Source organism: Electrona antarctica, assembly GCF_951216825.1.
Source record: "Electrona antarctica genome assembly, chromosome: 18".
Lineage (NCBI taxonomy): Eukaryota > Metazoa > Chordata > Actinopteri > Myctophiformes > Myctophidae > Electrona > Electrona antarctica.
The window spans coordinates 12,406,511-12,430,449 of NC_136799.1; the positions used below are offsets into that span (position 1 = coordinate 12,406,511).

Consider the following 23,939-nt stretch of genomic DNA (forward strand, 5'->3'; position numbering starts at 1 on the left):
GCCGATCTACAAGAACTTGCAGATCTGCTATTTTCACTACTTTTGTATGACAAAGTAGGACATTAATTTACGAAAAAGCCAGACAGAAACGATATACAGTACTCCTCCCGACGTCCGAACGAAAGTTACGTCATTCCGAACTTGGAATATGGCAGTCTCAGAGCTTTTCCTCGGAACCCCCATCTCCGGATGGCCTGACTCTCAGAACTACGGTTCGGAAAGCCAACTGAACCCCAAGCACCCAAGGAGTATGTATTGGCCTTTAGCATCACCACTGGGTGGGGGGGGGGGGGGGGGTCATTGCAATGCTCCCTGCCTTCCTGTTCTCCACTCTCATTCGACTGCCTAATGGTCTCCCATCTAGAGAGCTGACACAGGGGCATATTGGGTTTACTGAAAAGGGGTCAAAAAGGGGGGTGGGAACTGAACAGGGTTTGGGATGGGTACTAAATGGCAAAACAAAACAAAAACAAGACAAAAATAAAAAATAAGCCAGGCTCGAGAGCTTTCCTTCCTGGGGACTGGTCAACAGGGGAGATAATGAACAGGCTATTTCACTGACTGGATAGGCAATGAAAAAAGGATTAATTATCAAGTACAATTAGGGTGGTGCCTTTGTGGGTTGAGAGAGAGAATGGAGCTGCAGTGGCCGGACCACAGACAGTGGCTTACTTGCTCATTTAAAGTCTGTGCAGGGAGTTAGAATAAGAAACAATGAATCACCTCATCGCCTCAGTGATCACGCTTGTTCTTTATCCCTGCCTGCCCTCTCTGCTGCTTTAACCATGTGCTTTTAAATATTTGAGCATATTGTTTGGAACGGAGAGGCTGATGCCTTCATTTAACCCACTATGTCTGCCTGCACATACTTTGTGACTAACACAGACCTGCTGAAATGTTTTTAGTGTCACAAAATATATATATATATATAAAAGAAAATCACACCCGTGTGAAGTGAGGGGTGCTCTTATCATCGTACATCATCTCATTCCGGCCAATCAGAATTTGCGTCCTCACCTCACCTTTGTCTTCAATGTTTGTGTTACGCAATGTTTGTGTTTACACAAACACTCAAAATTGTCCATTCATTGTCAATGGGATTTAATGTCTGTGTTAGACACGCTGTGATTGGCCACTATGGCCGCGTCGCGATACAGGTCGCTCCAATGAACTGCAGCGGCCAATGAGGCATCTAGGGTTTTATCTCTATGATCTGTAGAAACTGCCTCAGGTCTCAATGGGTTAATTAGAAAAATACGGCATTAAAGTGTCCCAAAAACATGTAATGTTGGTAATGTATGTATGGTGATGGTAATGTATGGTGTGCCAGACATCTTTGTGTGAAACAGAGCATTAGACATTCCACCCGTTGTACCTGCTCATCTCAAAGAGGAAGCGGTCGGCGCGGGCCATGCGCTCCATGTCCTGTTTGTGCTCCTCCAGGAGGTCAATGTCGCTCTTCTCTGGGACAAACTTCAGCAGCTACAAAGTCACATGGATGGATGGAGGGGGAATGTCACGTTACTGTTCACCAACAAACTTCAGCAGCTACAAAGTCACATGGATGGAGGGGGAATGTCACGTTACTGTTCACCAACACACTTCAGCAGACTACAAAGTCACATGGATGGAGGGGGAATGTCACGTTACTGTTCACCAACAAACTTCAGCAGACTACAAAGTCACATGGATGGAGGGGGAATGTCACGTTACTGTTCACCAACACACTTCAGCAGACTACAAAGTCACATGGATGGAGGGGGAATGTCACGTTACTGTTCACCAACAAACTTCAGCAGACTACAAAGTCACATGGATGGAGGGGGAATGTCACGTTACTGTTCACCAACACACTTCAGTAGACTACAAAGTCACATGGATGGAGGGGGAATGTCACCAACAACACTAATCACTTTTTACTAAACCACGGGCAAAAATATCTCTGATGTACAAGCTCATTTTGGCGAAGAGATTTGATGTGTAGACGGAACAAAAGTACAGTTCTGACTCAGTTTTACTAAGAATAGAGGGTTTAACCACTTGTGGTTGACCAGAGTTCCTTCCTCAGGGCTCTATATTTTCTGTTATTGTGGGGAAAGCTTTAGCTGAAAATAGCTGATGGACAAGCTCACAACGTGTCGCAGCACGCAGCCCAGTGAGCTTGTTGAACTACTATTTTTTGCGAAAGCTTTTCCCACAATACGGATGCCGGTGTTTAAGTGGATAATCATTATACATTATATACAGTATATAAATAGCTCACAACATTGTGAGCTTGCACTAAGAGATCTGCCATTTTTGCTATTTCTTTTATTAGAAACATTAGAACAACTTTTGAGAGATAAAAAAAAAACAAGAATGACCCGGTCATAATAGCAAGCTCACGTTTATGAACATCTATAATCAGTGTGTGTGCCGCAGCCTCTGCCTCAGCTCACGGCTTCACGTTGCAGCGTTCAGACTTCAGAGTATGGGGTATATGCCATTCAGACTATGGGTTTTATGGGTAAGTCTCCCATTGACTTAGAGGCAGCCTAGAGGCAACCAATGAGGAAAAAGTGTCAACTACTGTCGTTAGTAGAGGTAGGTGAACATGTTATCCCTGCCACTTTTCAAGCAGCTGGGAAAAAAAGACCAAAATTGGGACATCAGGATTGTGGTGAACTCACCGAGTGCCACGTGATGCCTTTGGACGCCTGTTTGCATATGTATCTCGTTGCCAGCGACGCCTTATGACGCCTTTTTTATTATCAATTAATTATGGTGGTCAGCTGCGTCCAGTTTCCCCATGTAAGACTCCCATTTCGATCCGGTGAAAGGATCCGCTGGCTTATGCTTGCTACGGGACGCAGCATTTTAGAACGAACGAACTCTGAATCACTTTTTAGACCATAATGCAAGCTTGGTTTGCGTCTGATGTATCCAAACGATAGTATTTCGCTTACCAAAAGTATGTATTGGGTGGATTAAATGACAATCGCGGGACATGTTATATAGCGTATTTTACATCCTGACTCAGTGGTTTCCGGCCAAAAGTCCTTTCAAAATAAGGGTTCCTCCCGTCCGTTCACTTTGTATTGATGACACTTGCGCTACACTAAGCCACCACTAGATGGCAGTGAATGAGTTTTAACATCAATTTTCTTTGTGAATTGTGAACGCTGGATGTACTGTATTTATAGATATCACTGTACAGTACATGGTTAGAGAGAACAGAGTAAAATTCGATAGATATTGTTTGCAGCAGACAATCATTATCAGTAACATAATGATACAAAAACAAAAGCTGGTGGGTACTGTACACCTACCTGTTCCAGCATGTCTTTAGCAAGCTCTTCCCTCTCGTCCATCTCCAGAATGGCTCTCCTGATCTCCTCATTGCTCATTTTTAACCTGCAAAAAGGGGACATTTAGCAACTGAGCAATAACATTGCATCCATATATCACATGTGGGCACAGCACTTACACAATGCATGCTCATACAATACAGTTCAATATTATCTACACACAGCCAACGCCTGTTGGAATATTATCTATTCAACAGGCGACAGTTATATTAAAACCATATACACAGGTCGCTGTTCATATACTGTCGCAGGCATTATTACACCTACATTTCAATAAGGCTGAAGGTCGATTGTTCTAATAACAAAGCTTGCCATATCGTCTCTGTCGGGGGGAAAACTCATATGTCCAAAACTGTTACTTTTCAGGATTCAAATAAAAAAAGAAATGTAGTAGATTAGTAGAAGTAGCAGATCTACAAGCTCACAATGCGTCACATCGCGACACATTGCGAGCTTGTAGAATAGATCGTCTATTTTCAAATGGCCAAATTGTATATAGAGCTGAAGAGTTTAATGCATGTTTAGTACTACAGTAGTACTACAGTGAAGTGAAGTGTGAAGTGCTACAGTATATTTGACTCTGAGATGTAGAGGAGTAGAAGTAAAAGTATTGGAAACTGTCCACGACCACAGACAACACTGGTGCAGTATCACAGTGATTAATATTGCCCCGTCGCCAGCAGCATGTCCGTCTGCATCTCGGGAGAGCCGTCAGAGTGTTCATCAATGCTAGTGTTCAATGCTTAACGCGCCGGGGGTCGTGATCGTGGACAGACTGGACAGCACTGTTGGCCTTGTGCAACGATGGCCTTTTATCGACTACCTGCTTTCCCCGTTCCGGGCTCGGCTTGCGCCCTTGGGGTGTTTGCTATTGACAAGGAACCGGGTTCAGGGAACATCATGCTGGCATTCTGTCATGCACAAGAGGACAACGACAGGCTGTTTATTGATCGGGGGGCAACGGTGTCAGGATTCTTAAGTCCTCCTATGGGGCCCGAGGGCTAGCGCTGTTTCTGTTAAGAGGGATGAATGGGAGGGCTAAATGGTCACCATATTGTGAGGAATGACAATAATTGATTCCCCTTAAGATATAGTGTGACTTGAATGTCGTTTGGGAAAAGGACCATCACTTCTCATTATGGTAAAATGATATTATGGGGTTGCACAGCTCTTTTATGATTTATGTTTAAAGAAAACCCAGCTGACGAACATTCTTTCAAAATAGACCTGCCTGGGATGTATCCCTAGTACTACCTGGTCCTGGACAGTGTTTTAATGTCTGTTTTTTGTCTGGGTTCTGCTCTTCCAAATGCAATACATGGGCTGGAATTTAATTATGCAAACAGATGTCCTTGCGAGTCCATTAAAAACACACTTTTCCTGCTTCAAGCTGAAGAAACATTTGCCTCACACTAGCCTCAAAATGAGCGTTCTCACCCTGGAAACACAGGCCTGTGACCTTTTCGACCGTTCCATCCATGCACTCTTCTTGTGCCCACAATTAAGTTAAGGGTCCACTTACTTCAAAGGAGTCCATGTTAAGGGAACCTCATATATAACAGGTAATCCATTTATTGGACTTAAAAAACGTATGTAATTTGATAACAGGCCCTGGCTTGTTATGACGCTCCATAAATCTGAAATAGTGTGCATGTATACAGTACGTACTTTGAGAGCAGGATGACGCAGTTCTGCGCGCGTCGGCCATCGATGACCGACAGCTCCTTGACCTTTCGCGTGCTGACATACAGGTCGTCCATAGAGCCTGTCTCTTTCTGCACAGACAAAGAAACACAGACAGAGATGACGTTATCGTTTATAGTTTCACCAACGATAACATCACCTGGTAAAGGTGACTTATAATAACTGTGAATGTAATCCCTGCATGGCAGCTACTCAAATCTGACCAAAACGGTTTTGTCAGGTTATTCACAAAACGGCACGACTCATTCTAAGGCATGATTAAATGTAACCGTTTGGAAATGATGGTGCAGCACTGTTTAATAAATGTAACCAGGCATCCTTTGTGTGATTTACTTCATAATCAAGTGCAGGCCAACATGTTGTTGGCACTGTAATTATATTGAAGACTGGCCAATGTTGGCGCGAGGTCCATTTCTCCGACCCGCCTTTTCAGCACCAATGGCCCTGCATCATTTCTGAGGCGCCATAATGCATTGTGTCCTGTTAAAAAGTCCCCAGAACCCAATTGTGGCAGACATAAAAGACAGTTCAGGAAAAGCCATGAAAAACAGAGCGTCAAAAGTCCATGTTGTTGCACACTGAAGCAGAAAATCTAAAGCAGGTTTAATTTTTTTCTTTTTTCTTCTGTGAGTCACTGCTGAGAATACAGCTCAACGCAGTCCTATAAACCTCTCAGAGAGAACAGGAAATGGCGTTCAAACTTTGGTTCAAGTCTGTCAGATATTTTCGTAAGCTTCACACAAATGTAGCATTAAAAATCCACAAGGGGAAAGAATACATGTTTGAAGAAAACTGGTTTGGGGTTGAAATGTTAAAAGCATTCTATTTATGGTCCGAATCCACTTCCTGCTTGCCAACATTTTGCGGTTCCAGAGAATGACGTGTGTGAAACAGATGCGACTTTATAAAGAAAGTGTCTCCTCTCCTTGCCCGCGCTGACCCACGGTGAGGTGACTGGCAGCACGGTGAGGTTGGCACAGGGTCAGTGAGGACCACTCCCATTTGGCCGGCGGGCCAAATCCCTCTGCTGCGCTCGCTCGCGGCATATCCTTGCCAGATTCTACGTTTATATGAGCACGCTGCCAAACAGAACTGGAGGGCGGTGCGCGGAGCTTTTCCAATGATAATCGTTTATAATTGTTCTGAAGTGGTGGCGATCCAAAATGTGGCCTAAGAAGAATGTTTTGTAGCAAAAGCCAGGACAATACCGATATGTACAGTATGCGGTCTTCTCTCGCACAGGTCACGGTGATTAGTCTACGACAGATGGTATGAAGATTATTTTAATGATGGTAATCAACCCGCTGACTTGAATGAAAACGGGTCATGTTCGGGGGTTATTGGGCGAATAATGAAGATTAATGCTGTATTATTGTGATCGTGCTCGTATCGAATGCTCATTCTCCTCTCATGTGTCATCAGATGGCCAGCGCACGAGTCGAGTCGTGCAGCCATGCCCTCGTCTCTAGGTCCTGGCTTCTGAAGATGGTCTGTATAGGGGGCAGGTAGTAATCATATGTACGTCAAGTCTGCTCAGGCACTTGCACTTGCAAACTTGCAAACTTGATTTGCAGCAGCCTGTGATAGTTCATAGACGATTCAGCAGGGTCTGTCGGCCGCGTGGTAGATCTTCTACTTTGACTCCATTCCGTGGGACCCAGCCGTCTCCCACTCCTGCTTCCAAGATGCCGTTCAGAAATGCGCTTAGACGGGTTCTCAGGGATAGAACGGAGTACCTTATTGTACAGGGGACTTGAATTTTGCAGGTGGTGCCAGTCGTGTGTCTGAGCTTTCTTTACCAGGACAAGGGTAGCAACGTCCGGTCGGAGACCGGCCAGGGCGGCTCCCGGTAGGACTGGCAGGTGTCACTGTGATATATCCTGTGTAGACAGGGTGGGCCTCAGGCAAACAGCTCAAATCCAGAGGCTGTTAATGGCAACGTCATCAACCTTTTTGACATGCAGGCTTCTGCTCCAGGCTGGGGTGCAGCATTCAGCTACAGAGAAGACCAGGTCTTGCATGGTTATTCGTAGAATCTCGACAGAGACTCCCCAGGTCATGCCAAGGAGATAAGCAAGACCCATGAATCTGTAACCTTAATTTCTTCTAGGCGTTGCTTGATAAATATCCGATCCATTCAAACTGATACTACTTCTATTATTAAGTTCCTGTATAGGCAGAAATGTATAAATACTTTGGTTCTTTAACATAAAATAGTAGAAGTAGAAATAAAGGCTATTTAGAGGCCAGCAGCTACGGCAACATTAACCAGTGCAGCACCATTCAGGTTACAAATGATTCTCCTCGGTTGCCCACCTGGTTGCCGAAGAGAAGTTCATAGAATAACAGAAGTACAGTTGGGTGCCACCGATATTGTCCCTTATCATTTGACCCATTTAGGCCTGACCTCAAAATTTAAAAAAATCCTTCTAAATCCTCCAGTTTTCTGAAATAAATATTTTCACGATTTTTCAAAAATAGCAGACCTACAAGCTCGTAGCGCGCCACTCGGTGGCGCGCTACGAGCTTGTAGATCTGTATCTGAGCTTGTAGATCTGCTATTTTTCAATAGCTAAATTATAACATAATGTTTAAAACACCAAAAGGGGTTCCCGCCCAAAATGGGTTAACTGTCCTTTTGCGCAGATCACGCAAACCTCAGCAAAAAGAAAAGGACAATATCGATGGCCTCCAACTGTACCGTGTGGTAGAGAAGCTGAAACCCCCTTGACTCACCTTGAAGGATGTGTTAGTGAGAAGCTCCTGCCCGGGCAGTCGGATAGGGTGCAGAGACCAAAAACAAAAAATGAAAACACATGCAAAGATTAGCACTTCCAAGCAGGCAAGAGATGTATAAGAAGTATAGGATGCAAAGAAGTATAAAACTACACACTACACAAGAAGAAGTTTGCCTCCTGCCAGATAAAGAGTGATATATCTATGACTGAGGGAATCAAGGGCTCATGAAATTCATACTGGTGGACAGAAAAGCTCTGCGCGCCATCAGGGAGAGGGGGGGGGGGGGGAACCCTACATTTTCAAGATCTACATCTGACTTGAAATGGAAAATAAAGAAATAACAATGTTTTTAATTCTGTGAGGGGTCAGTATAAATAGTGCTTTTAAAAGCACTTAGGCCATATATATATATCCTTTTGAAAGTGGTCCAGAAGGGCGTCAGACTTGCCAAATGGAACAGTACATTCATACAGAACTATAGCTAAACGCTGGCTGACGCCTGCAAATAAATATCACAGATGAATCACTGTCAGAACCAACCTCAAATGACCGATTCATCTCCAGCACATTAAAACATCAAAGTTTTCTGAATTATTAACATTCTGTATTATTTAGCCGTCAAAAGGCTTCTTTTCAGCCCATAAAATGCAACGATGGAAGTGTCCAATGTCCATCAATGACTTCTACAGGCGATACCCCATTTCCCTCCAAATAACACCTTTATAAGACATTTAAAACCATCATAAAAAGAAGCCATTTGTGGATCAAGTAATCTATCATGTCTTTGGGTTAATTAATAGTATATGCTCTTAATAGTATGCCATGGCTAATGTCACATAATATATGCCATACAATTAGTCTAAACCTGCTACAGTAGCCTACAGTAGCTTCCTTCAGTGTAATGCACATGTGGATACAGATACTAATAACAAAAACATTGAATCAGTCAGAACAGGTTCAACCAACTGACTCCCCCCCTCTTCCAAGCATGCTAACCCGGAAATCCATTTCCTGTACAAGTGATTCATTGTGACCCCTGATGTTTGACTGGTTCCTTTGTGTGTTGCCCTAACCCATGAGCCCTTGAAGACCCTTGAAGACCTGGCTAGCAGCACCCCGCAACCAACAAACGCTCTGAAGATACTACAGGGCAAAGCTTGAGCTCAGTGGCCTCCCCACAATACAGCCATTCAGGACCCAACAGCTGCTAATGTTAGCCTGGAGCCAAGGGCCCTTGGCTCTTTCAGTGAGCGTCCTCGTCGACCACACAACCCATAACGCGTGCGCACGCACACACACAAATACGTGTGCACGAACACACACACTTTGACATCAAGGCTCAATTCAAGATACATAAAACCGTTACTCAACAGTCTGTATCTTTGACACACACACACACACACACACACACACACACACACACACACACACACACACACACACACACACACACACACACACACACACACACACACACACACACACACACACACACACACACACACACACACACACACACACACACACACACACACACACACACACACACACACACAGCTAATGAGCCAAGCCAAACCTGTTGTCTCTGGTAGGCCGAGAACATCTTCTCGATGTCCTTCAGGTCTAGTATCTTGAAGGCCTTCAGGTCATCGATGTCGTGCCAGATGGTGCCAGTGATCTTGTTCTGCACCAGAGGGAACGTCAGGGTCAGTTAAAGTTGAGATTAACAACTGAATAAACAGGGACGAATAAGGCTGGTTCTGCCAGGCAGCGTGTTAATGCCGATTTTTACAGATTAGAAACATAATTTGTGCCGGCGGCTGTTATGCAATTACATTAGCAGACCGTCTGCCGCGTCGTCTACCATCTGACCATCATCGTTTACATCATTGCTTTTCAACCCTTTTCATATCAAGGCCCATTATTTATTTGGCATTTGAGCCACGGACCAACATTTGATGACATTTAGCCTCTCATGTTGGTACTATAGGAGAGATAACAGGCAAACATAGATCAAAATAACAAATTCTTCTACATTCTCTAATTGTGTAACAATTCTTCTACATTCTCTAATTGTGTAACAATTCTTCTACATTCTCTAATTGTGTAGACGTCTTGTAAATTAACCCATTTTGGGGCGGGAACCCCTTTTGGTGTTAGCATTATGTTATGCTTTAGCTATTGAAAAATAGCAGATCTACAAGCTCATAGCGCGCCACCGAGTGGCGCGCTACGAGCTTGTAGGTCTGCTATTTTTGAAAAATCGAAGAACGACTGACATAGAAACATAGCTTTTTCAGGAAACTGTCAGTTTCAGGAAACTGTCAATTTCGAAGTCAGGTCAAAATGGGTTAACTAAGTAATGCAGATGTTTAAAAACAATTTAACTCTTGAGAGCAGATCTATACAAGCTCGCAGCGCGACTACAGTATAACATAACGGTTAAAGTGGGTAAAAGCTAAGGTGACACATGATGCGTTCCAGGTCTAAATGGTTTGTAAGTGGTTACTGTGTGATAATAATCATTGTGTTGAACTGGCCAATGTTCCCTCACCTCCCCTAACTTGGCCCAGTTGAAGGACTTGAGCGGGTGCGAGGGCTGAGGGATGGACTTGTGGCGCAGCAGGGTGTTGACGCCGCCGAACGAGGGCGGCGGCATCATCGGAGGGGGCGGCGCTCCGAAGAGGGGCGGGGCCCCGGGGGGAGGGGGCGGGCCTCCGGGCGGAGGAGGTGGAGGAGGCGGGGGCGGGCAGCAGCTGCCGGGCAGAGGAGGAGGGGGTGGAGGGAGGCCGCAGGTCATGGGGGGAGGGGGCGGCGCCATGGGCCCACCGGGGGGTGGGGGCGGAGGGGGGAAAGACCCGTTGCCACCCTGTTGGAGGAGAAAGAAGATTATGTTAGAAGTAGTCTCGCGTAGCCAGACATCTATTCCACAATCTCCCAATGCTATATAAAGAGTCTGGAACTACACCTCCTGAAATCCGAGTAATGTTTGTGTCATTTCCGTTCACGAAAATAGATTTTGAAATATCTTTAGAGCTTATTTTTTTATTTCCATTTCTGCTAAGCAGCAAGCTACAGATGCGTAGATGATTTATATTGGGATAAATATGCGCGACTGTAAAGACGAAACAGAAGTGGGGAGGAGGCTCCACTTCCGCTATACTGTATATTTGACTCATGATAGAGGTTCCGTTGCTCCAGACTGTATGACGGAAGCATTTGAACATTGCAAGAGGCAACAGTCTGGCAACACGAGACTATGTTAGAAGGGTCAAGGGACGCCCTCTTTCTTTGGTGTTTCGCCCAGAGGTGGGCGTGGTTATATGCCTATCCCTAAACCTAATCCTAACATTAACCTTAACCTGACTAAACTATGCTTAAACCTAACCGTAACCCGAAACTTAACCTCACAAAAACTATGCCCTTACCTTCACAAAAACTACACCCGAACGCAACTTCAAAACCACGCCCATCCTCGGGGCGAAAAATAGAGTCTGTATGTTAGAATGGATTTGGAATATCACTGTCTGTTCAAAATGAGCATCCTGCACTCACTTGCAATTTGGACATTCACTTGTTTTTTTTTGTTTTTAGAGGATGTCCTCGTAACCATCAGGAAATAGCCAATCTACAAGCTCACAACGCGTCGTGAGCTTGTAGATCAGCCATTTCCACTATTAATGTTTTTTCATTTTATTATAAATGTATTTAATGTCAGCTTGTATATTTAGGTTATTTTGTGAAACTTTGTATTCATACGTTCCACTGTTTGGCGACAAAAACACGTAATTATTTGAGTGATATTTTAATCGTCATGTAAAAATGTCCTAATCGTTGACAGCCCTACTACTAACCGTAACATTTTGACAAAGTAACAATAGGCAGTACAAAGGGAACACTGCTGCTCACGGCTATGTCGGTGATGCGCGAGGACAGGTCCAGGACTTGCTCTCGGGCCGAGCGGAGCTCCACGCCCTCGCGCTGTAGCTTGTCCTTCATCTTGTTCAGGGTCTTCATCATGTCGTCCTTCTCCGTGGTCTTGGTTTCGCACTCGCGCTCCTTTCTCTCCAGCTTGGCTAGCAGCTCTGCGTGGTCTGGTGAGGGAACAGAGAGACCACAGGCTTTAGTGCCCCCCCCAAGATAATCATATTATTTTAAATGCCCCCCCCCCCCCCCCCCCCCCCCCACTCCGACAAGCACTTGGAATTGTAGATTGCATTGCATTTAGTTTGACTCGGTTCCAAGATAAGTAGTTGTAGATCGGCTATTATCACAATGTTTGCCCCAGGTAATATTTGAACATTTCGCCAATGTTTGACAATTTTTATAGTATTGTTTTTGGTTACTTTTTACAGTTGAGTGAGAAAACAATGTTGCACATTAAGCCATGTGGGGACCCCCCCCCCCCCCCCCCCCATTTTTATTTTTATTTTAACATACAGATACAATAGATACATTTGTCAGTTAAATTGACACCTAATTTTGCAGTAAATACAGCGAGATCGATCAACAGTGCTGATGTGTGGTTAGACAGAGACATCTCCAACTGTAAGAAGACTCACGAGCAGCGACGTCTCCAGTGACCAGAAAATTGTGCTCCAGAAAATTGTGACTGGGGGGACTATGGCGCTGGCTATTTAGAGCGGGGGCTAATGCACTTTGGTTTACATAGAAGTCAGTCAATTGGGTTTGTGGGGAGGGGGGGGCTAAGCGTCTACCAGAGGGGGCCTAGCACAACTCCCCCCCCTCCCCCCGGAGCCGTCCCTGCTCACGAGGCCCTGCTCAAGTGGCCTCCGAAAGAAAACACTTGAAAACATGCCATATTTCCTCATTCTGCCTGTGGGGGGCAATGTGTCAAACAGTTACTTACCTTTTCTGAACTTCTCTGCCTGGTCTCGCCACTGCTTCACCTCATTCTCATTGACCAGCCTATGGGGAAAGACAATGGTAAAATACACACACCTCATTATCATTGACCAGCCTATGGGGAAAGACTATGGTAAAATACACACAGGAAATCAGACATGATACACAACCAGTCCATCTTGTCTAATTCGCAGGTAAAGGTCAACCCGTCATCCCATCTCAGCCAAAGCCAGGAAATTGTGTGGAAATGGCAATGCATTATATTGTTTTTTTCACCCATGTAATGGGCTCTAGGCTCTACACTCCCTCTGCCAACCTGGGGAGAGCAACGGACTCGGTCTTGTCAATAAATATACAGCATCGTGGCTACGTGTGTGCGGCCTTTCTCTCATTTTTACTTATTTACTGCCTTAGGCCAGCACCTCACCAACACTGGTGTGCGCCCTTTCCTGTTTTGTCTACGAGAGCAACGGACTGACCTCATGCTTCCTTCAATGCATGAGGAGTCCAAGCCACTTTTTTTCAGTTCCTTTCCCCTCCATCATCAGGCACCCCGGCTGGCCACGGGGAGGCAGTATAGAGACCAGGATTACTGCATGTTTTTTGTGAGGATACCTACCCTAGGGAACACGGGGAGAACATGCTAACTCCACACAGAAAGGCCCTTTTGGTTGCCTGTTTCCCATCTTGTGAATAGGATTCCGCTTCGCTGCCAGACTGCGCTGACTGGGATGAGATGCGTTTTGACTGAGGTATGCTGCTACACACTGAGGTATGGTACACACTGCATCTGACTGAGGTATGCTGCTACACACTGCATCGCAATGAGGTATGCTGCTACACACTGCATCTGACTGAGGTATGCTGCTACACACTGCATCGCAATGAGGTATGCTGCTACACACTGCATCTGACTGAGGTATGCTGCTACACACTGCATCGCACTGAGGTATGCTGCTACACACTGCCACACTGAGGTATGCTGCTACACACTGCCACACTGAGGTATGCTGCTACACACTGCCACACTGAGGTATGCTGCTACACACTGCATCGCAATGTTTAATGCCAACATAAATGCTGCAACTAAACTCAGGGTTATGATTGCTGGAGCACTCACTTCAGCTGCGATTCTCGGCGTTAACACTTGTTTACACTGGAGAGTATGGATGTGAATAAATATTGATGTTTAAGTAGTTTGGTAAAGCTGAGCGGGGCAGCGATGATAAAGCGGCTGGTTTATCATCAGCGCGGCGAGAATGAATGGCAGCGTTAAAATGAACGGCGAGTGAAACGGTGATGGGGTGTTAGGCGCTCTACGAAAGATGGAATGAGAGAGGAACAGAAATAGGAGGAGATCAACCTGGAGCCTCGTCGGCGGCCATGGCTGGAGGTGGAAGAGCACACACACAGATTGAAAGACATGAGGAGAATACGGTACGTCGACACGGTCAATACACATGGAGGGACAAACGGACAAGAGAGAGCAGTGGTGGAAAGTAACTATACGCACATTTACTCAAGTACAATTTTGAGGCACTTTTGCTTGACTTGAGTATGTCCATTTTTCAATACTTTAAAAAAAAAAAGAGTATTTCTAACATTGCGGTATTTGCCACTTTTACTTTAAAGCTGCACTACGTATAACTTTCCTCTTCTATCCCGGATTTGAACATTTGTTTTACCTTTGAGCTAATAGAACCTGGCTGCATGCTCAGGGGATAAATTAAACCTTGGCCCAAAAGGCAAAATGTGTCAGATCCTTTGGCAAGATCTACAGGTCTCATTAGAAGAGCAAGGAGACAAAATAAAACACAAAATTACATTTTATTCATAAAGAAAAAGTCACATAGTGCCGCTTGAAGTAAAACAGCTGATCGTAGTATACTTGTTCCACCATTGCATGAGACAGAGAGGGAAACACACAGTACGGCAGAAGGACCCGGATGACAGATGTAACCGACAGCCAGGATAAAGTAACCACAGCCTGCTTAATGACTCATGCCTGAACGCTCGCAGTCAACTCTCAAGAGGCAATTAAAGAGCTAATTAATCAGTCTGAGAACCTTATTTGTTTTTTAAATTGCTCGTGTTCTTCGGTTAATAGGAGCGAGTTGATTACAAAGGCAATCCTACTTTAATTACAGGTCAAGCAACACTTCGTCTCTGTCGGGTGGAAACCTCATATGTCCAAAACTGATTCTTTGCAGGATTCAAATTCCAAAAATGGCAAAAATAGCAGATCGACAATCTCGAAACTCGGCTCTTCGCGCCACGTTTCGAGCTTGTGGCTATGCTACTTTTAATGCTTGTGTGTGTTGCTGTAGTATGTTCAAGTAGCCAGGCCATACATTTATGAAAAAACACAAAAATATGGAGATAAGAGGTTTATGCCCGACAGCAATGACTTGATTGGGAGGGGAGAACAATCAGTTTATTGTTGAGTACTCCATACTTGTACGCAACTGTGGAAAAAAGAAAACTCTTTTAAAGAGGAGTGTTAATTCCAGGTCAGTCGACTGAGCGAGTGTTCAGAGCCGTCGCCGCGCCGACCTCAGATGATTAACGACTCCGTCCCGCATTTGTTTTAACAGCGTCTCTGCCCGAGCCCGCCACGGCACGAGACAAACATCACCCCGCGTGAGCCCTGCTCCCAACCTTACAGCGAGGGCGCGCGGCCAAAACGCCAGGAAATCTCACTTTATGGGTCTCTTTTTCCAGGCGCAATTTACTATAAGAGGGTTTATGGAAACGCAACAAGCCCTTTGGCATTAACGTAAAGAGAGGGGGATCAGTTTCGACTGCCGTAATGGATCTGCAAATGATGGTAATGGACGCTGGTCTTGGATGTCACGTCCAAAGCGTGCCGCTCTCCCGTTTGCTACTGGAAAGAATTACGCTAAAGTGTGCTGATTACACAAACAATGGTGGCTGAATAGTATGTGTGGGGGAAGGGGGGGGGGGGGGGGCTGAGGTTTTGCCCACTACTACTATGCTTTATGGTGCTTTCACCGGCGAGACTAAACACATTAATCACTGAGCTGAAAGCTTGGTTTAGGAATGACACCACTGTGGAGAATAACACAGGAGAAAAGATGGTGAAAGTGAGGGGGCGAGAGAAAAGAATGACAGCAGAGAGGCAGAAAGAGAAACCGAGGAGAACTGGTACACTTTGACTCAGTTTACACAAACAGTTTGAAGAGAGAGAGAGAGAGAGAGAGGGAGAAAGAGAGAGAGAGAGAGAGAGAGAGAGGGAGAGGGAGAGGGAGAGGGAGAGGGAGAAAGAAGGTCATTGAAGGCAGTGGGAGAATGAGGAATTCGTGGAGAAAGCTCTGAATACCATCTTTTAACACTGCTCATAGCGCACCACGGACTGTGACAGTGGAACGCTGGATAGTCCAAATCTTCTTGTGAGATTCATTGAAACCCAGCTGGGCCCCAGAAAACAAACAAATACACTGACCATGTGTAAAACGAATCTCTCTAGTCAAATTAGAACCAGCACTGGAAGAAAAAGGTTAAATATATTTCTCAATGTCTTCCTCCTCCTGTGTCAAACCAAATGACCGCTTCAGTGCACCTGATCATGGCTGACTTGGCCATCGCACTCGGCTATAACGCGATTAGAGCGATTTCCTTTTGATCTCCACCTTCCACTTTCATGCCGATCTACCCACAGCGCGCAGCTTCCTCCAATTCGGCCCACGATGCCCTGCTACCGCTCCAGTCACCGTCCCCCCACACACCCCCACCCCCACCCTCCCAACGCTGTCCAATCACGTTGTCCGCTCAGCAGTCACAGGCCGAGAGCAAAAAGAGCTGGACTACAGTCCTACAGTCGGAGCTGGAATGTTTAAGAGGTTTAAGATGTTATCGCAAAGGTGGTGATGGTTACCTTTTGCTGTGGCCTACACTACACTAAAACCCTGAGGCGTGCCTCATGATATTCCAGTGCTGGTCCAGCTGCGCCTCAAATCACGCAGACGCAAGAAGTGTATGTTGTTGACATCCGGCCTTGCCTTTGATCTCGGTGAAAAGTGATGCTAAGAGGATGTTGCCTGCTGAATTACAAGTCTATTTACGGCTACCGAGGGGCAAGCAGGGGGGATTTTTTAAGAGAGCATGTGGGGAGGTGGAAGCAGGAGTGCTGACTAGGATCATTTACCAGGTCATCGCCGCAAACCCTTTCATGATGACCTGAGAGGAACCTCGTTTGGTCCTACCTAGATGACCGCCTCGCATGCCAAGACACTTCTTACACCAACATTAAGACGTTCATGTGACTGCGCGCAATTTATCCGTGCCGATCGGCTAAAAGGGCAGACCGCTCCAATGCAACTAGTCGCAACTGCCATTATTGGGGGATAATGGTTGCATGTTGCTGCAAGTAGTCGCATGCTGCGGTTTCGTTGCAAGGAGTCGCAACTAGTTGCATCGGTGTGGACCGGCCTTTAGGAAGAGGGTCGCTTACATGCGAATGATGTTCTTGACGCTGAAGTTGTCCAGGGGGGCCACGTCGGGGTCCTCGCCCTTGTCGTCCTGTAGGACAATCTGCTGGAGGATCCTGTCCAGCAGCTGCCAGTGCTGCAGGCTGCCCCCGCCGCGCTTATCTGGGCCACGGAGATAAGGAGAGAAACACCATGAGTGAAGACATCCTGCATGGATTAAAGTTCTCAGTCATTTGGATTCCACAGAAGCATGTGAAAGCATGTTGTGCAGCGAAAGTAGCCATTCTAGATAAGTCTACTTTCGGTTAATTTACGATTAGAGCATTTAAAGTGGAAAGAATAGCAATATGTTCCGAAGCATCTTCCATAAAACCCAAATGGTCTCAGATATTTCAAATAAAAGCAAATGTTAAAGCCGACGCTGTGATTTCTTCACTTGGTTGGCAGTATGTAGAACAGCAGAGACCGTATTACTAGAGCATCATAATTGTACATACTGGGTAGGAAACGGTGCTAGTGTGGGGGGCTCCTAACCCACCGTTTCACAAATAGCACATTAGGACACAATTCTTCCATCGTGAGATTTTATTTCGCTTTAACTCATGCATCTTGCATGTTACAGTACTGTATATGTCTGCAGAAAACACACTGAGCAAATGTGTGCCCACGCGGCTGAAGGCAGCCTGTAATAAATGCTCAACTGCCGACAGACTAATAAAACCCCAGGCACTCGTGATTGAACCCAATCATAAAGCCATGGATCTTATTGCTGTTAAGTCGTAGTTACTGTATTACCGTCAAGCCGCATATATTTTTCAAGTGCAGGTTATTACGTCTCTTTGATGTAGTATTGTGTTACATCATAAATAAGATCTGTACATTTACGATACACAGAAACTGCAGAGGCAAGACTTGACATCCGACCAGTCAGGTATTAAATGCTTGTCGGCCTTAGAGGCCATCGTAGCCATTCATCTTTGGCCTTTGAGGGAATGCAAACATTTGGAGGGATCCCTGCCTTGCAAACTACTCGTGCCAAGGTTAAATGTGGTAACTGGGCTACTCACAGGGCATCTGTAGGCAGTGCTGGAGGATGGAGAGGAGGTATGGATAGGCATCTGTGTGGTTCAGCTTCTTCTTGACCAGCTCAAACATGGCACCAGCACTCTTGGTGTCCACGTGGGACTGTTGAAAGATAGCCCTCGTTACTTTTTGACAGAAACCTCTTATCTCTATATTCTTAGTTTGTTTTTTTGTAAATGAATGCCCTATACGTGATCATACCGTGTCGCACAAAAGTATCAAAAATAGCAGATTTACAAGCTTGAAATGTTGAGCTTGTCAATCTGCTATTTTTTCTTTTTTTCAGGCTTATTAGTATTCATTTATTTAGTAGCCACTGATGACATCACTAATGACAAAAAAACAAATATCTGTCTACGACTCTACGGAAATAGTGTGTGGAGTGACCTGACCCGCTTACCGTATCGAACCGTTTGGCCAGTTCGGAGTCATCTTCATTCCGCACCATCTCAAAGAAGTCCAAATGTCTACAGAGAGAAGTGATTTTGTGATCAGATCCGGTTTGAGAACCAGTGTTGGACAGTACAGTTGAACTGGCTGGGGGTGGTGGTCTGGGCACCAGCCGCCACCACTCACCTGTCCAGGGTGGCGTTCTCGTGCTCCCTCAGCTTATCGATCACCGGCTGGATGCCCAACATCAGGAACTCATACCTTAGATGGAGCCGGAACTCCAGATTGTCCTTGGAAACGATATGATGGACAAAGAGAGATTGAAATCCAATCGCACTAGAACTGCATTTTTCCCCATAGCTTATGCGCAGCACACATCAATCAGCAATATTTTCACAGTATATCACTACAGTGTGTGTTCACTAAATGACATGGAAAAGGTCGTTTTAGGGTTGCGTTGTAGTGGTAAATTCAGATATTTCTTCACAATGTTCTAGCGTTTAATTTTATGCTACGTCGTATGACTGTGATGCGTTGAAAATAGTCGACCTACAAGCTCACAATGGGTCGCATCCATGAAGCAATGTGAACTTGTAGTTCAGCAATTTTCGCCACCGTCGAAAGAAATGATTCAGTCTCGGAAACCGTTTGTCTGTACTGGGCTTTAACGGCCCTGTGGTGTTTGGGTCTCACCTCCCCAGCGCCAGCATTGAGCACGGCATTGATGAAGGACATGATGGCAGTCTTCAGGTTGACTTCATCTCTGTAGCGGCCTGTACTCCTGTCCAGCTCATTCAGTAGCGTCTAGGTAGGAAGAAGAGACAGACAGTTGGCAAGCTTTGACTACTTGGATGCAACAGTTATCCGTGGCTTGTAAAGGGGTAGTTTGCATGGACTAGAAATATGCCACTGAACAATAAAAGCGGTAAGCGTTGATTTAAAACCGTGCAGTCTTTGTCAATGTCCTAACACGGCAATGTTAAAATAATTGTGTGCTACACACATCGTTAATTAAGCCAATGTCTCTCACGCCTCTCGCCGCCCCGTCTCCCACTAACCTTAGCCACATTTTCGCGCCTTGAGCATAACACAAACCAATGTTAAAAGGCCCATAAGTTCTGAATCACTCAGTGCCTGTGTTGTTAGCTTAGCTTGAAGTGGCATGATTTACTGCACACCCTTGGGGACTTGTGAGACTTAGCTTGTTGACACAGTCCTGGCTGGCTGTTCAAGCTCCCCCCCATATTCACACACTCCACCCTGCGTGCTCCATAACTCTACACGTCCCCATGTACCTTTAATATTGCCCATCTGTTGACTTAACCTCATCTCTGTGAGTTTAAGTATGAGCATTTCAGCGAGGCCTCTCCTACGCTTATCAAAATGGGACCCAGAGCATGATTTATCCTTTCTTTGCTCCGGAGCGTCACCCTCAAATACCATGTGTGCCCTTTCCCCTGAACTCTGTGTGCCTGCTGTTCTCAGCAGTGACACCCTGTAACGGAAGGTCCTCGGTTCTCATAAAAAATACAAACGGCTCTATTAGGAGGAACGACGTGTGGCTCCGAGTGTAGAGATGGACGATCCATCATGAGAGATAAATTACACTGTCATTTTACTGTAATTGCGTAATGGCAAAATATTAGATTCATAATATATTACAAACTCTCTACAGTGGGGGTCAGAGATACTTTTTTATTTGAAACAACTTAAACCCATCCCTAGTATTCTGGGGGGGGGGGGACATTGGCCAAAAATAGCAGATCCACAAGCTCACAACGGGTCTTTGACGCGTTTTCGGCTAAGAGAAGTACCAAGACAAAGTACACAAATAATTGAGAGTTTAAGTCGTTTAAGTTGTTGAATGTCTGAAAATACACATTTAACATGAATCCAAACGTGTGGGGGTCCCTCAGCCAAGGGGTCCTTGGCCTGAAGACCCCAGTGGGGGTCCCTCAGCCAAGGGGTCCTTGGCCTGAAGACCCCAGTGGGGGTCCCTCAGCCAAGGGGTCCTTGGCCTGAAGACCCCAGTGGGGGTCCCTCAGCCAAGGGGTCGTTGGCCTGAAGACCCCAGTGGGGGTCCCTCAGCCAAGGGGTCCTTGGCCTGAAGACCCCAGTGGGGGTCCCTCAGCCAAGGGGTCCTTGGCCTGAAGACCCCAGTGGGGGTCCCTCAGCCAAGGGGTCCTTGGCCTGAAGACCCCAGTGGGGGTCCCTCAGCCAAGGGGTCCTTGGCCTGAAGACCCCTGCTCTACACCAGTGGTTCCCAAAGGGGGGTCCAGGGACCCCTAGGGGTCCTTGATGGAGTTCCAGGGGGTCCCCAGCTAAATGATAGTCAGAAACCAAATGGAACCTAACGGGTCCATTTGGTTCCATTTGTACACTCTCAGAGTTAAATTAACATAGATTTTACAATATAAATTGGGATCCCAGAGATAGAAATGTCATTATAGATCGTTCCATAGCTTAATGCATGTCAAACTGGGGGGTCCTTGAAATTAAAAGGGTTGAGAATCACCGCTAGAGCCGTAAAAATCTTCTCTTATGGGGGTCTCTGGCATATCTTTTCAAATGGGGGTCTGCGGGCTAATTAGTGTCAATTTGGGGGTCCTTTGCACAAAAAAGTTTGGGAACCACTGCTCTACACAGTAAAACCCTAGCGTGAAGTTTACCGATAACACTAAAGAGAACGCCCCGAGAACCCTGCTCTGAACTCCAGTTTCTCACCTGGAACCGAGTCCTTTCGGCGGCGTACTTCTGGTAGTGCGCCATGGCCTGCAGCACCTTCTTGTGGCCGTCGGGCACCAGACACACCGCTCCCAGGATCTCCAGCACGGCCACCTTGGTCTTGATGTTCTCCGTGCGCAGGCTCTGGGAGATGGTGTTGATGCTCTGCGGGTGGGCCAGCACGTGGGCGCGCCCCGCGGAGTTGTTCATCAGGGCCTTGATGCAGCCGATGACCGACGTGTGCACGCGGCTCTCCGACGTCTCGTAGTCCATGCTGCGCAGGAAGTTGAGCAGGCAGGTGAGGCCGTCCAGCTCGATGAAGCGCGTCACAAACCTATAGGGAAGGTTAAAAAAAATACGTATACACATGAATACTTATTTTTGACGTTGTGTTTTTACAATAGATGACGTTCTTCGCTAACCTATGAGTCACCGTTTGACTCTCTGTGACGCAGAGATACAGGAGATCGCTTCCTGTTTGTTTCTCCGGGGAAAACGCCTGAGGCTCATCTCCTTTCTTCCCCTCAGACTAACTATTGAACGGATAGACAATTATTATTTTATAATTTTTGTGTTTATCAACGGTCGGGGGAACTATTTATTTATTTATCTATCCGGCAGTGAATGAGTTCGCCAACTGCCGCCATGCCGACCACTGCAGTCATTGAGATCGGATGTTTAGGCCACATGAACAAAACAATGTTAAAAATAAGACTAAGAATGTAGTAAAAACAATAAAAGCAAGTTCCAGGCAGCACAATTAATTCAATACATGATTCCATCAAACTGATCAGCGATGTGTTCTTGGTGGACCCTAGCATTGCATGTCTTTATGGTCAAAGCCCATGCAGATTCGGCTCAAACAAGGGATTCAATTCATTCAAAACTGCTCTCAAAGAGCAACTACAGAGACGTCTGCAATTCAAAACTGGCCCCCGTAAATACAGTCTAAGTCCGCCCCACCCTTTTCCCCCACATTGTATGTGTTTTTCCATTTTTTATGATGATTTGTGTGTATTTGTGTGTATTTGTACGTCTCTAAATGTTCTGATGAATTGAAAATGGTGGACCCTGTAAACAAGTGATAGTGCTTTATCATGGTTCGTCCACAAAGTAACAGTTTTTGTATTGACTTGTGCTTTCGAAATGTACGCATTCTACATACTGAAATTAAAAAAAAAAAAAAAAATGCACACAATCAATCAATCAATCAAGTCAAGCAACAATGATCAAGCAGCCATGATGTTGCCGTCTCACAATGTCTTCCTTGTGTATTCAGATAATTACCATGGCAAGTAATTAAGCCCTCCAGCAGAACAGAGCTGATCGAAAGGCTGTCAAAGGACACAGTTGGGTATTGACACCCGGTTGGCACAACCTATGACTAGGAAAATGAGCCTCCCACCCATGAAGATTCTTGATAGGGCTCATGAATTATTTCAAACAATGTTGAGCTTGTAAGACGGAAACAGAGGAGGAGGAAAGAGAGAGAGAGAGAGAGAGAGAGAGAGAGAGAGAGAGAGAGGAGGGAAGTGCAAAGACAGAGGAAGAAAAAAGACAAAGACAAAGACAAAAATAAGTGAGATTTACTGCTGTTTGCCTTTAACAGATTTTGAACATTGTTGTTGACACAGCCAGAGGAGCACAGTCCAAGTTCCATCCCCTTCAACCGCACTTACTTGGCTCCCTTCGAGAGGCGTTGAAAAACAAACAAACAGCTTGCCTTGAAAAATATGTAGAGTACGTAATAGATTCCGTTAATATCCTATACATCTCCATCCAGGGCTTCTTCCCTTTGCTTGTACACTATCGGTCACAGATATTCAGAATACAGTCATGGAGGTATATGCACGTACGGTGGGACACACACTCACACACAACCTGGCATGACCCCCGAGTCTCCCAAAGAACGCACGCACGCACGCACGCACGCACGCACGGCGGTCAGCCTTCCTTGGCAGATCATGATCACATGCGCGAGTGCAGAGAAATCTTTCATGAAGTGCTCCTTGGGTTTAAACCACTTTCAAACCTGGCACCCCAGCCTATTTTGGGGGCTGTAAGGCATTAGGCGAAGATTTTCAAAAAAAATGCTACAATGGTTTACAAAGATTTTCAAGAATCTGTGAATAGGTTCATGTGGTCAACCTCAGACACTATTCCATTGTTTGCCGCACTAATGAATGAGGTCTCCAACTCATCATTAACCACTTAAACCGGGCTCTATACTAGTGTATTTTCAGTTTTCTGTCATTGTGGGGAAGGGTTTCACTGGGAAGGGTTTCACACGATAAGCGTGCGCTTGTCGATCTGCTATTTTCTGTGAAACGCTTCCCCACAACGAGGATGCTGGTTCAGAATCCAACCAGCAAAAGAAAGAATACGTCTGCACACCATTATGAAAGCTCCCCAAAAACTTTATTTTACCAAGGCGGACAAAAAACACACAACGTTTCGGCCTCTGTGGCCTTCGTAGCTGACAAAGGCCACAGAGGCCGAAACGTTGTGTTTTTTTGTTCGAGCACCCGTTGAATTAGCCTGGGATGTGCGTGCACCTCCTGACCACTTCAGAATCCAACCAGTACATGAGATGTGACATCGACTCCGCAAGTCACACCGCATCCAAGTGTTAAAGATA

At 45.7% G+C, this 23,939-nt stretch overlaps 1 protein-coding gene across 1 annotated transcript in view; it reads right to left on the reverse strand.

The window, feature by feature from the left end:
• The window catches only part of LOC306941779 (disheveled-associated activator of morphogenesis 2-like), a 109,844-nt gene that overhangs the window by 11,907 nt on the left and 73,998 nt on the right, over positions 1-23,939 (reverse strand). The window contains exons 3-18 of the mRNA XM_079527422.1: positions 21,735-21,745; positions 21,302-21,635; positions 19,271-19,381; positions 18,764-18,867; positions 18,588-18,654; positions 18,172-18,289; positions 17,128-17,266; positions 12,661-12,719; positions 11,700-11,884; positions 10,345-10,659; positions 9,367-9,474; positions 7,788-7,814; positions 5,016-5,122; positions 3,309-3,393; positions 1,376-1,482; positions 317-368 (exon numbers count right to left, since the gene is read on the reverse strand). Coding sequence (XP_079383548.1) covers positions 317-368; positions 1,376-1,482; positions 3,309-3,393; positions 5,016-5,122; positions 7,788-7,814; positions 9,367-9,474; positions 10,345-10,659; positions 11,700-11,884; positions 12,661-12,719; positions 17,128-17,266; positions 18,172-18,289; positions 18,588-18,654; positions 18,764-18,867; positions 19,271-19,381; positions 21,302-21,635; positions 21,735-21,745 — 1,929 coding nt within the window. The remainder of the gene's footprint in view (positions 1-316; positions 369-1,375; positions 1,483-3,308; positions 3,394-5,015; positions 5,123-7,787; positions 7,815-9,366; positions 9,475-10,344; positions 10,660-11,699; positions 11,885-12,660; positions 12,720-17,127; positions 17,267-18,171; positions 18,290-18,587; positions 18,655-18,763; positions 18,868-19,270; positions 19,382-21,301; positions 21,636-21,734; positions 21,746-23,939) is intronic.